This window comes from Corapipo altera, unplaced genomic scaffold, assembly GCF_003945725.1.
Source record: "Corapipo altera isolate COAL_440 unplaced genomic scaffold, ASM394572v1 48b, whole genome shotgun sequence".
Taxonomy (NCBI): Eukaryota; Metazoa; Chordata; class Aves; order Passeriformes; family Pipridae; genus Corapipo; species Corapipo altera.
Window position 1 is genome coordinate 17,534,249 of NW_020884884.1, and position 14,512 is coordinate 17,548,760.

General features: G+C 41.9%; 1 protein-coding gene across 2 annotated transcripts; it reads left to right on the forward strand.

Moving 5' to 3' along the window:
• The first annotated feature begins 387 nt into the window (after nt 1-387).
• On the forward strand, nt 388-6,700 carry DPY30 (dpy-30, histone methyltransferase complex regulatory subunit). Of its 2 annotated transcripts, none has more exons than XM_027641610.1 (5): nt 388-539; nt 994-1,066; nt 1,147-1,194; nt 3,015-3,157; nt 6,408-6,700. In XM_027641610.1, the coding sequence occupies exons 2-5, from the start codon at nt 1,031-1,033 to the stop codon at nt 6,478-6,480; spliced, it is 300 nt and encodes a 99-aa protein (XP_027497411.1). In that variant the 5' UTR covers nt 388-539; nt 994-1,030; the 3' UTR covers nt 6,481-6,700. The 2 variants fall into 2 exon arrangements, with proteins under 2 accessions (XP_027497411.1, XP_027497410.1); XM_027641609.1 differs by having other exon boundaries at nt 388-516.
• Nucleotides 6,701-14,512: the final 7,812 nt, after the last annotated feature.

The window sequence follows — 14,512 nt, forward strand, 5'->3', positions numbered from 1 at the left end:
CAGCTTCCAGTCGGGACAGGATGGTTAAAGCCGGTACCTGGACAAAGCTGAGCAGCCGCGTTTTTGTTTACACAGAGAAAATTAACGGCCAACAGTCATCGTTGTGTGAAAACCGCATTCTACACAGCTCTGGAAGGTTATGCCACTAACAAATCCCCACTTTCAGTTCCACATTAACTTCAGCACAGTTATTTTTCGTGACCATCACAGGGAGCTCCTCAGACATCAAACCGCGTTGACGATGAGCACACTTCTGCAGCACAAAGCCCCCAACCGCCAGCGTTTCTCAAAGGTTTGCTCGTATCCACAAACGCCCCGCGAGACACCCAGGAATGACCGCCCTTCCCGAGCTCCCTCCCCGCTTCCCCCGCCCCGCGCACGCGCAGTGCGCCGGGGGGCGGTGGCGGCGCGGCCGCTTCATGACGTCAAAACAACTCGCGACGGCGGCCGCGGTTGCTGCGGAGCCGCTCCTGCTGTCCCGCCGATCCCGGAGTCCCGGAGTCCCGCCGACTGCCGGTGAGAGCCCGAACCGACTGCCGGTGAGAGCCGAGCGGCGGGGCCGCCTTTCCCCCGCGGGGCGCCTGGGGCACGGCCGGGGGCGGCGGCCGTACGTGGCCTGAGGTGCGGCGGGGCCCCAGCCCGGCCCTGCCCACGGGGGGTCTCGCGGCGCTGTGGCGGGCGGGGTGGGACGGACGGACGGACGGACGGACGGAGGATAAGGGGTGTCTCCGGCTTCCCGCGGGGATGAATGCTGTGTTTCCTAGTCCTGGTACCGCTCTCTTCAGGGGACCTGCCCCGAACCTTAAGGCACTTCTCGGCTCTGCGTGTGGGAAAAACGCGTTCAAGTTTGGCGCGGGGGGAGCGCAGGGGAACTCTCTCTGCACTCTCGTAATTGTGCCTTAGTAACCATTAGTAACCAAGTGATGCAGTATCGCTTAACTCACACTGGGCTCCATCTCAGCCTGCTAACCGGTGCTTTTATTGCTTTCCAAGATTTTCTGCACGTCCAGCAAATTCCAGTTTTCAGATCATGGAGGGAGAACAGATTATGGAGGGACAGCCACAGGTATTGCAATATTTGATGTGTATAATGCTACGTGAATAAAAAGAGCATTTTCTCTTTGCTGACCATCTGTTATTTTACAGGTTCCAGAAAATCCACATTCCGAATACGGTCTCACTGAAAATGTAGAGGTAACAAAGCTGTTGTTGTTGTAAAGTACAGTGGAAGTCACATTCCTGGTCAAAGGAAAAAACATTGAGTCTTGAGTCTGGCTTCAGTAATTGTAATGTTCCTAAGAAAGTTAGCTGGAAATCAAGCCAATAGATACCTGTCCCTTGCATAAATGGCTGTATATATTTTCTGTTGTATTGCTTCCATTGTACTTAATGGTTCTGAAGTAAATAATGCACCTTTTAATGAGATGGTGGGTTTTTTTAAGTATCTTATGATCATTATCTGTTCTGTTGCTATCTATGATATATATACATTTGTATAATCTATTATGCCACAAAAAAAGCCATCTGGACTTTTATTACAGAGAGGGGAATAGAAGGAGTTTATGGTATTTCTGTGGAAGTATCAAAGGGAAAGATTCTTTTCATATTCTTGTCAATAGAAAATTTGCATCAGAATAATCCAAACTATCTTTAATTACATATGCTGAGAAGGAGTAGATACAGTCCATTCTCTTGCTGTTGGTAACAGTGTGGATTAGAGTAATAGAATCACAGGGTATTCTGAGGTGGAAGAAACCCACAAGAGTCATCAAAGTCTAGCTCCTGATCCTGCACAGGACAGCCCCAAGAATCACATCATATGCCGGAGGGCATTGTCAAAACACTCCTTGGACTTTGTCAGGTTTGAGGCTGTGACTACTTCCCTGGGGAGCCTGATTCATTGCTCAGCCACCCACTGGGTGAAAAGCCTTTTCCTAAAATCCAATCTAACCCTTCCCTATCACAGCTTCATGCCATTCACCAGAGAGGACATTGGTGTCTGCCCCTCTGCTTTGCCATGTGAGGAAGTTGTAGACTGCAATGAGGTCTCCCCTCAGTGTCTTCCGGGCTGAACAGACCAAGTGACCTCCTCATATGCTCTTCCTCCTCCAAGCTGCTCCTCATATGTCTTCCCCTCTAGACTCTTCACCACCTTAGTAGCCCTCCTTTGGATGCTCTCTAACAGCTTTATATTTTTCTTATATTGTGGTGCCCAAAACTGCACACAATATTACAGGTGAGGCTGCACCAGCACAGAGTAGAGCAGGACAGTCCCATCCTACCTATATGGCATTATTTACAATTCCTTCAAAAGCCTTCAGTCTCCCTCCATTATAAGGTCCTGCTCTGTGCTAAGCTTTTGCAGAAACTATTCTTAAACATCTTTGATGACTTGTGTCCCTGGATATGTTGGTCCTGTATTGGTAGATTCATGTACCTTGTGTTGAATACATTTGGTTTCCTGGCAGCGGTATGGTATAATTTTTTAACTACAGTTAAAATTTTTGATTTTCGACTAAAAAGCACGTGGAAGCATTTTCTTTAATGTGTCCATCTGTACTTGGATAGAGCATGGTCTCAAAGTATTCAACTTTAGCAGAGTCCCCTTTGTCAGACTTCACCCGAATTTCTTGCGCTTTTAGCATTTTGTATTAGAAGCACATGCATACAGGAACCATGTAATTGAAACTGCTCTTGTTAGTAGTCATTTGTGTCTTAGTGGTGTAGAATTCAAATCTGTGAATGCAAAAGCAGAAATAATAATTATACAGATTGGATATCTTCTGTTTTAGAAAACTGTTGACTTCCTAACATTGTTTCCCCAAGACATAAGAATTTAACGGAAGGCTCCTCTGGATTAGGTTTTTGTGCAAGGAAAAATACACACTTAAATTTTCTTAGAAGATGTAAAGAAGTTATTGCCAGTGAATTGCACAGAGTTGGGTATTTTGTACTTCCAAAACAGATGTGGCTGCTATTATCAATGTGGATTCACTTTTTCTTTTGTACTTCAGAGGATAGTAGAAAATGAGAAACTAAATGCAGAGAAAACATCAAAGCAGAAGGTTGATCTTCAGTCATTACCCACACGTGCCTACTTGGATCAGACAGTTGTACCTATCTTGCTACAGGGACTTGCTGTTCTTGCAAAAGAGAGGTAAAATGCTTCAGTGTTCCTTCTGTTCTTGGCAAAATGTGGGTCTCAAACTTGGGCAGTACATCACCTTTCAGGCACATGGTTCTGGTAGTTGCACACCACACATTGTTCTGGTAGTTGTAAGAACGTCGTTACAACAGGTTTATGAACCTATAAATTACTGTGATTGGCTGTGCAGGATGTGTTCCCCAGTGAGGTGCTTATCATGCTTATTGGGTGCATATGGCATGATAAGAGTTATTCATTGAATTCATGATCCCCCAATGAGGTGTGCTACTGCAAAAGTTTTGGAGGGAAAAATGGGGTTATTTTTGTTACTAATTTTGTCACATAATTCACCTTATAAAAGTAAGGCAGGAAGTTGTTCTAGTTCTGAAGATTTTTGTAGTGTGAAATTATAAAGAGTTCTTGCCGTTTGAAAGAAAGCAAGACAAATCAGGCCTGACGTGCGTCTTTGTTGGAGATTAAAATGCTTTCCAGGAAGTCAGGCTGACCCTGCACTGTCAACACAGCAAGAAGCAAACTGATAGTTTATCATCTGAGTGAAGATTATGCTGTTGAGGTGCCCCAAATCTCTTACCAGCCAATGCAGAAGGGTATCCTTCAATAACAGCAAACAGCTGTTCATCTTACACTAAAAGACTCGAAATTAATTTGGCTATCCTTGCTAGTGGCAAGTAGAACTGCATGTGACCATCACTCAATTTCACTGAAATAACAAAATCAAAAACTGGTATGGATGACCATAAAGGCATCATGGCACCTACAGTCAGAACAATCATCAGCAGTGTCTTAAGTTCAAAAGGAGTTGTGAATTTGAACTGCAGAGTACAGAGAGCTAATTAGGCAAAATCAGGCACCTAGGAAGGTCCACCCTGTGTGTACACCTGAGCAGTGTGCAGATCTTCAGCTGACATCTGCGGGAGTTCTGCTGCACACTCAGTATAAAACACCTGTGAGGTGCATACCCCACACTTACACTCTGGATACTTGTGTTTCAGGCTAGCTTTTTCCTTTATCTTTTATTTATTTATTTATTTAAATCATCATTATGGAAGAAGCTTTTTTTATGGGGACTCATCACGTGAGTGAAACTGGACCATTGATAGAAGAGGTTGGGGAATGTGTAGGTATAAAATCCAACAGTATCAAACTGGCAGGTCAAATTGGCTGTTCAGTGGAGCATAATAACCCCTCGGGAGGGAGAAAACTGAGCTATCAGCTCTGCTGTATAATCTGATTAAAATCAAAGTGGAAAGTAACTAATGGATGCCAAGTTCTTTTTCTAAGGAATATAAAAATATTAGGGAACAGCCCAGTCTGTCTGATGGCTACGCCTGGAATTCAGTAGAAATTATGCAGGATAGTGAGCCGGTATTTGGGAGGAGTCAACACAATTTTTTGTCAGGTGTTGTGTCTTAGAGTTTATTGAAGGAGTCAGCAAGCACATGTAAAGAGGAATGCAGATGATACAGTCTGTTTAAATTTCCAAAAAGTTTCTCACGCAGCCATTCACTAAAAGCTTTTAAAGAGAGTTAGTTGCTGTGAGATTAAAGGAAAAGTCTTTATATGGATGGAGAACTCAGTGGACAAAATAGAGGGTAGAAGTAAATAGTGAATTTTCATGGTGAAATAAGATCAACACTAGAATCATGGAAAGTATAATTTATAACAATTTGAAGAAGAGGCTGATAAAATTTATTAATGAGACTGAGTTTTACAGACCAGGTATAGGTGTTTGGGTTTCTGGTTTGGTTTTTTTTTTTTTTTAAGTTGATGAATTGCAAGTAATTGCACAGGAATTTCATAAAACCTTCAAGAATGCTATGAAAAATTGAAACTATGGCAAAAAGCAAAAGATTGAATCCCAATAACAGAAAATTTTAGACCTAGGAGGGTAGTGACAAATGCTAGTGACAAAATGTTAGATTCTGAGTTGACAATTACCCGTATGAAAACATATCTTTAAGCTGTTACATATATATGTCAATGCATTGCTCTAGTAAAAAATAAATTCTGAATAGAAGTACTTAGAAATTGAAGGGTTAAAAAACAAGCATTATGTCATTATTTAAATTTATAATGTTCTTGTATTTTTAATATTATGTGTAATTCCAACTCTCCTGTATTCTGGTAGAATGTGAAAAAGTAAGAAGAGTGACAAGGTGGTCAGAAGGAATACTGTCTGTCTACAGAGTGACTTGAATAGATGATATCTAGAAAAGAGACTTCTCTGGGAGAATATATCAGGAATCGTTCAATCACAACAGTGTAGAGATGATGAGTTGGGATGGACTATTATCTCTTCTGATACAATAATGAAATAAAGTGAAACAGGTAGCAAATTTATAATGAACAAAAGGAGCTGATCCTTCACAGGTCACATAATTAAGCTACGTAATTTTTTTTGCCTTAGGTTGAGGACATTAAGGTTTTATTTGTGCTCAGGAGGCAACTGGTCAAAGCTGTAGAGGAATCCACTCGGATTGTTAAGGGTGGTAGCTCAGATATTGGTACATGCTTGGGAGCCAAAGGGGTGGGCCAGAAAAATATCTCTGTGCATTTCTTCCATTTTTTATGCTTCTTTATAGATGTATTTGCTCACTGCCAGACCTTTTGTCTGACCCAGTGTGGAAAAATTAAGTTTGTCGTTTATTCTGTGGACAAAATCCAGATTAGCAGGATTCATGCACTGTAGCTGGAGGAGCTTTTTTTTAAAAAAGTTACAAACTAAGGCCAGTGATCAGAAGTGTTTATTATTGACTGCTTGCAAGTTACAGCACTTCTCAAACTTAAAGTTTTGTTGTGTTCATTTCAGTTGCCAGAAACCATGAAAAGAACTTTAATGCACAAAGCTACACAATAACCACTTGAAGAAAATTAAGCAAAAAAGCACTGACAGATTCAGTTTTACTTTATATAGCATGAGTCAAAGAAATAGGCAAATGCATGTCACATCTAATCGTGTACCATATTTATACTTACAGACTATACCCTAGTTTTAGGTGTATAACCATAGCAATTTAGTAATTTTGAACCAACAGAGACTAAGACCCCTTTTTAAAAACTTCCTCATTAGACATAAACTGGAAATTCAGAGTCACTCTAGGCAGTCAGTCATCCCTAAATCAATACTTGTAAGTGTTGGGGAGGAGTTATGTTTCTTTTAAGGGATGGTGATTAGTTCTTCAGCTACCTAATTTCATATAACAAAAAATAATTGCTTTTGATTTACTTTTTTTCTTTACAGACCGCCAAATCCCATTGAATTTCTAGCAGCATATCTTTTAAAAAACAAGTCACAATTTGAAGACCGAAATTAGCTCCATAAAAATGAGGACAGTTTGGCTGCTAGACTGAAATGCTCATTCGCCGCTGTTGGTTTTCTGCTGTAAAAATCCTTTGGCCACATTGTTGTCTTTCTTAACTGCACAATTTGCTTTACCTTTTGAGTTATTTAATAAAGAACACTTTACATTTAATTTGTTCTCTTGTTTTAAACTAGGTATTAAGAGACTTTCAAAATAAAGTACTGAAACTGCACTGCTGGATGAAAGTCTGAGTAATTCCATGGGGCTACGTCACCTGAGGGCATGGAAAAATGGGGAACAATTTGTGAGGAGAATCACATGGGTGAAAATGTATATAACTTAATTGGATTTTTATGTAGCATCCCGCCACACGCAACATGCCTAAACAGAAAGCAAACAAATGAAGAACAATAAGAATTTCTTTTGAGGAAGTATTGATTAAGTAGGGAGGAGAGGACTTACTTCAGAACGCCAGGAAATGGATTTAGTTAAACAATTAGATCCAGCAGCTGAATAGATCACCTACAGACAGTGGCCAGCATTTCACATATTTGTGTTAGTGAGATGTGCTGTTCAGCATTTGTCATTGATCTCCTGTGACTGGTGTGCTGGATTTAGCTGAAACACAGAATAAAGTTTGAAGTAACTTATAAAGGTTCTGTAATTCAGTTCTCTGTGCTGCTACTCCCAGCTGGAGTGATTTTTCTCTGTCAAAGATGGAATCACCAAGTTGGGATGGACCCATAAGGATCATCAAGTCTAACTCCCTCCTGCTCACAGGACCATCTAAATCATATGATTAAGAGCATCATCCAGATGCTCCTTGTATTCTCACAGGCTTGGTGCTGTGACCACTTTGCCAGGGAGCCTGTTCCAGTAACCAACCATCCTCTGGCTGAAGAGTCTGGATGTCTTTTTCTGATGTCCAAGATAATCCTAATCTAAGTGGCAAAATACCAAGTAATCTAATTTATTTTTTCCCCTTGGATTTACTAATGTCTTTTGATTTTGTTTGGTCTTCCCAAGTGTTTTCATAACCTCTTTTTCTGACCCTTTGTTTATTTTTCTTGTACTCTCAGTAGAGCTAAAGGCCACAAACCTTAGGATACAATATAATAAGTTGCAGCAGAAGACAGGATCAGAAGAAAAAGATAGAATTAAGACAGACTATTTTGTCAAATAATAGTATAAAAGCTCTGAAAATAAGAATATTATGACCGTAGAATTGACTCATTAGGTTATTGACAGCCCTCCAAGTTCCCGTTTTTGTTTTTTGACACTTCTAACAGGGACCATACATAACGCTGTTCACTAGCACTGGATACTGGAATCCAGATTATGCATAGCCCTGTTTTTCACAGACTGGGAGAATAAACATTTTTTTTGACAGTCACAGAAATGGCAAACTTGTCCTCCAAGAGTAGTTAAATTAATCAAAATCCTAAATTTTTATTAAAATATTTTTAATATTGCCATCTTACCATTATCATTTCCATTCAGTGTTTCTTAGCTAATTGCTTTAATATAGCAAACAGTTAAAACCTTTAAATTAAAGTCTTTGCTGCAAGGGTTGGTTTTTTTCCATGTGCTATGAAAGGCTGCATATTTTTTTGTAATTATGCATAAATTCACACGAGAGAGACTTGGCTCTCTCATTTGACTTGTTCCTGTAATGGTTTGTAGATACACACTGTATTTGCAGTATAATAAGAATTATTTTCCTTGGTTCTCTGACATGTAGTTGACTTTCCTATGGTAATCTGAAGATTTTTTTTTTAACATAGCTTTTCTTCTTTAATACCTTAGATACATGGGTGTAAGAGTGGCCAGAAGAAAGATTCTTCAGAGGAAAAAAATTAACTTTTCAATTGTCTACAAACTTGCAGGGACTGAGGTCTTGTCATTACTCCTAATAGGAAGGCTCTCACTATTTTACGTATATATTAGTATACTAACAGGGAAACACTGAATTAGTGCAGTCTAAAAGCAGTAAAAGTGGGGAACAAGTAAAAGCTGAAAGAAGTCTGTAAACCCAAAATCGAGCCTAAAAAGCTTTATTTTGGAAAATGTACCAAAATTGTGGAATGAGATTATTAATTCTACTGCATTGTGGTGAACACAGTTTCCATCAAACCATGACACTTTAACAGATACTGAAAGGATTTTAACAACAGTGTTTTGACTTTCTGGAATGAGTAATAACATTTAAGTGAAGACAAGGAGACACCATAAAGACTTGGTACTGCTATTTTTATTGCTAAAGTGGCATTCCAAGCTTTCATAAATAACAACTTTGCAAGACTGTTAAAGAATTGTTAAAAGCAGGGGGAATCTATGCTGCTCCCCAGTTTCTATGTTGAAAATTTGTGCAAGACCATACAAAAAGAAGCAGTTCCACTATTAATCCTCCCTTGACAGAGCAATTTTCTTATATCATCATACCTGAATTCAGAATACAAAGAAATCGGACTTCTCACCTCACAGTAACACTTGCAAACAGCTGCACAAAATTTGAAATACTCTGTCTTTCTACACAACTCGTGCATCAACCTAGAATCTCAAAGCATCGGTACCAGTCCTAAGGCAAGCTGTCCCTGCCAGCAGCATGCCATCTACTCAGCTGCTGGTATCACTGGTACATCATGTCATCTGCTGTTGTTTTCCCACCCAGTCTAGAGATTTAATTCAAGAGAATGAAAAAGCCATGTTCACAAGGGGATGATGTTAGAAGATTTTACTACAGCAGCTTTTCTGGGCAGCCTTCTCTGAGATAATAAGTTTAAATGTTACTAGCAGCAGTGAACTTACCAGTCCTAAGAATTAAATCTTCCTGCAAAGGTATGACAAGTCAAGAAGAAAAGTGCAACAATTTTCCTTTCTTTGTTAAACTGGCTTCACCAGTTGAGATCTGCTGCACAGGGAATACTCTGTAACAGGAACAAGTACTAAGTTACTATCTGAATAAGCAGATCATGCCTGAATAGTCCAGTTCTCAGTTACAAAAGTAATGATAAAGTCCAAATTTTCAAAGCATTTACTTCTTTTAAATGTTCCCCACAACAAACAAAATGAAAATTCTGTGAAGAGACTTCACAGATGCTTGCTATCCCAATTGAATCCGGGAACAAGGAAGTACTATTTTTCCACGGGAAACAGCAGCTCTGAAGGCTTCAAGATAAATGTATTTAACTTGGGAGTAAAAATAGATGTAGAGAAAAAGCTTAAAGAAATATTTGAAAATGGCAACTTCAGATGTATGACAGGCCACTGCTAAGTAGCTGAAAGCCATTATCTCTTGGTTTTTGAACAATTATTTTTTTTTATTTCTCCACACTACCCTAGGTGAGTCAGTAGATGCTCTAAATAGCAGTAAAACTGAGCAGAAAATAAAATGGAATACCTGGTTTATGCCACAGTATACCATGCAAGATGACTATTTTAGATCTCCAATATCCAGAAGTTACTATTCAGTAACTGTGAAAGAATTATATATGAGTCATATGGAGTATTTTGAAATCTGCCTTTTTAACTGCTTCTACGGAGAACATTATCTCTTACCTTGAAGGGAACAGTGACAGAAGAAAGGATTTCCCACTAAAAGCAATTCTGATCAAAGGATTCTACATCCTCATATTCTGAAGCCTCTTACCACCTAAAAATACAGTTTGACTTGCCAAATCTTTTTTTTTTTTTATCTCCAATTTATCAAGGACTTTCTCCAAAGTCAGTACATGTCTTTGAGCTATCCATTTTATTGAAGTGCTGTCACTATTGTAAATGCAGTCTGATCAAAAGAACTCTCTCCCCAACAGACTTTCTAGAAATAAAACAGCTGCTTTCAAACAAATGAAAAATCTGAAAAATTCTGAGAGATACAAGCTGTTGAAACCAGTAGGCTGGAAAGGAAATATGAGAAGAATCCCTATGCCTACCACGCTTGAGAGAGTACAGGTTTTGATATATTCTTATCATTGTACTAATTACATAACAAATTATTCTTAGCCGAGCCTTAGCTTGCGTTTCCTATTCTATTTCATAGTCAGGATTCATTTTAAGAGTGACTACATAGCCTAGATCACAGAAGTACAGAATGCCAGCTGTTACAGAAACAGGCATTTTACCATGATAAAAAGACGATCAGCACCGTGTCTGCTCCTGTTCCTCATTCAAATACAGTTTTAAGTGAGGACTTCAAATGTAAATGTGCCATGAATAATTATGGGGCAGTTTACATCAGTGCTAGTGCAACAGTGACTAGGAATGTGTCATATTCCTATTCCCAATGTGCTTTTAGCTCTCTTCAAAGTTTGCTTTGTAATTGTGCGTAATAGACTCATTTTCAGAGACAAGCCTAAATTTATAAAAGGCTGCTGGGTGGTTGAGAAGTATTTACAAGATGAATAATTACCCACTGATATTATCTCAGGTGCTATTACATTATATAGGAAGTGGAAATATTTCCCTTGTAAGGACAATGAAGTTTGGGGGGGCGGGTGTCTGTTTTTAACAGCAGAAGGAAGGACTGCTTGGAACAGCAGGTTCCTCAGATGCAAAATGACAGTTTGTAAAGAGAAAAACCTAAAGTAACAGTGAACAGCTTCCTGAGAAGGGGGGGACAGGAAGCGGGCATTGTGAAAAGCATGATAGGAAAGAATGCAAAATAAACCACGTGCAAGAGGACAATGGGAGCAAAAACTGAGAGAGCAACAGACCTTGAAAGCTGGGCCAGCTGAAAACATGTGACATCCAAGATGGGCACAGGGGGTTACTTGAGGAAAATCCTGCATGCTAAGGACACGCTAACTGGTGAGTCACTCTTGCCACCCTTGCTTTTCTTCCAGGTAAGGAACAAACTGCCAACAAACACACACATGTAGCAGTGATCTGTACTTCAGGGTTATGCAGACTTGGGGGACTGTCCATGCATTGTGTCAGCTCTGCCCTGCACATCAGAGAAAAATGACAGAGCTAACAGCTCTGAACAGGTAAGTGCTCCTGTTACTGCTCCCCATACAAACAGTGCTTGGAAGAATTACGGACGAAGTAGGAGGATCTCCCAACCTAACCCATGATTCACAGCATTGCACTGAAAGCTCAGCCTAGTTTCTCAGTCTGTGGCTAGAACCCTTCCATACCTCCACGTCCCAAGCACTAGGAAGCCCAGCACTGCCATCTTCTACGTAACTCACAGAATCACAGAATATCCTGAGTTGGAAGGGACCTACAAGGATCATCGAAATCCTACCTCCTGGACCCACACGGGACCACCCCCAAGAATCACATCATGTGCCTGAGAGCACTGTCCAAATGCTTCTTGAAGAGCTGACTGCTTGTCTGTTTCTGCCTCTTTCATTTACATTATCTGCTACTGAGGGAACACATCATCAGCCCTGAAGCACAGAAACAGTTCATGATTGGGAGGTGATTGTTAGAAATTTAAACAGATAAACCCATAAATCACTAAACACTGCTCAATGGTATTATGTCCACCAGTGATAGGGTACAAATTAAAATCCTATTTTCACCCTTGCCGGTAGAAACAGCAGAAGTTCCTCCTGCAGTACTGTGGATGACAAAGTTTCTCAGGAATGTGCAGAAACTGAGGAGGATGTCCTCCAGCTTCCCTGGGCTCTGTATTGAGAGTGCTAGTCAGTAACAGAGAAGGACAGGGATTCACCAGGCTGCCATGGTGTTTATGGCACATACCACAATTCAAGGATTAGCAAAAAAAAGCCTGTGCTTTCTGTAACCTGCTAACACCAAGCTGTAGTGTTCCTCTGCATCTACATGGATGCTATGTTCATGTTCCATCCAGTAAAAACTTCATCCTAATCTACACCTAATCTAGGAGAGAAAAAACTACATACAAGGAAAAAAAAAGTTAATGAGGGAGAAGGAAGCTTAAAAAGGAAGCACAAGGAGAAAAGGAATCAAGCCTGTTATACAGCAACAAGAAAAGAAATATATTTAAGAAATTTTGAAAGGCAAGCTGAAGAAGAAAAAACCACTATATAAAGGTGGGAAACCCAGAATAAAATACTTATAAAGAATTTTTACTTATTAAACCATCTAGATTACCACTCAGAAGTTCTTATTTTTTAATCTTGTTGGAGCAAAAATGCTCAGAGAAAATGAAAGGCCTTCTTCTAAATAAAAGAAAGGAATACCAGATAATTAAAAATAATTTTAACCTCCACTTCCCCTAACATGTTCCTCCTAGCAGCCTCCTCAAACTGTTTTTGGTGGACTGTGGGACAGTGGTGCATCAAAAACTTGAATACATCCTGGCATGACCCATTTTTTAAGTACATGATCACAACATTTATTTTTCTCCATGGAGTGAAATTTATCTTCTGCTGCATTTAGTTAACTTTATTGAAGGATTAGTTTATTGAAGGATCAGTTCAGGAACTACTCTCAGTACTGAAGTTTATGTAAAAGGTTTGAGAAGTATAATTGGGTATTACAACTGCCAGTATAGTTTTATATTAAAACAGTCAGGTAGGATAGTTCTTCCAGTCTAGGCAGCAGTTGTAATCTGCATTAACCTTTTTCAAAACACTATTTGTAAAATAACAATGGAATACTGTGAGGATAGATAGAGCAGTGAAAACATTAGACATTTGCTCAGATAGTTAGGCCCCATTTCCTCATGACAACCTATTACAAACATTGTTACTTGGACACTCCAGTCCTTAGTGCCCCTCAGCTGCCTTGGGAGGCAGCTTGGGAGTGCAGAGGAGGATCCTCATTGATAAAAAAGAAGTCAGCCATTATATCTGAAGCAGGAGCCTTTTTTTATCTTCAAGACATACTGCAAACAATGCCTTTGTCCCTCGTTTCCTTTGTTTCACTGTAAAAAAAAAATCAAACCCAAGTAAACAAAAAACAAACTAAACAAACAAACAAAACAAAACAAAAGAAATCCTCTGTATTTTGCATGCACTTGTAACTGCCTGGAGGACTTTTTTAAAGAATTCCATGACACAGAGGCAGGCGAAGGATGTCCTTCCTGACCTGGCCCATACAGTTCCAACCCACAAAGCACCACTCTGCCTCCAGACCTTGATGGCTGCGGCCCCTCATCCCTCCCGTTGTGGCTCCTCTCCCTCCTGCTCGCATCTCACATATCAGCGGCTAAAATTGCTTTTTCCCTCCCCGCTTTAGTACTGGCCACACTCCCCTCTCCAGTTCTGCCTCGTTAGCTATTTCGGGCCACGCCTGATGTCTCCCTGGCAGCGGTCCATTCACCAAACCAATTAAAAAAATAAAATTAAAGGGGTGAGGAAGTATGAGGCTGAGAAGGACACGAGACTTCCATACGGCTTTATTCCCGCGGCCCTCGCTCCATGCCACGGCGCCACGGGCGTCACGGCACGGGCAGGGAGGCGTCGGGAAGGATCCTGATTCAGAAACAGGGAGCCTCAGCCCAGCAAACGCCCTGTTCCCTCCGGGGATAGCGATGCCTTTGGTAAACGATGCTCTATGCCTGCAGCCCTTAGCGTCCCAACTGCTCCCACGGCCCGTGCGGGGCCCGGGGAAGCGGCGGAGGCGCGAGATCCCGGGATAACCCAGCGGGCCTGGCCGGGCATCCCCCCGGCCCCCCCGCGCTCCCCTCGCCTGACCCGCGCCCGGAATCTGCCCCGCCACCACGGAGACACGGCCCGCCAATCAGCGCGCACGGCTCCCATCGCCACGGCAACGCGCCGCCCAATCCACGGCCGGCTCTCCCGCCTGGCCCCGCCCCCTGCCCCGCTCCCCCGCGGGGCGGTGCCGGGCTCGTCAAGGCGGTGGGCGGGGCCGACGGGGTGCGGGCGGCCAATCGCAGCGAGGCTTTTGCTTTGGTGCCCAATGGGGGCGCGGCGCCCGCGCGGCCCTTAGTCCACGGGAGCCGAGCGGGGCCAAACCCAGCTGCGGCCGCGGCCTCCTTCTCTGCGCGCCCCCCCACCCGCCGGCGCGGAGTTGGCGGCGGCGGCCTCGGGCTCTGTCCCCGCGTCCCCCCGCCGGGACCCCCCCCCGCGGCCGTGCCCGGCCCCGCGCCCCC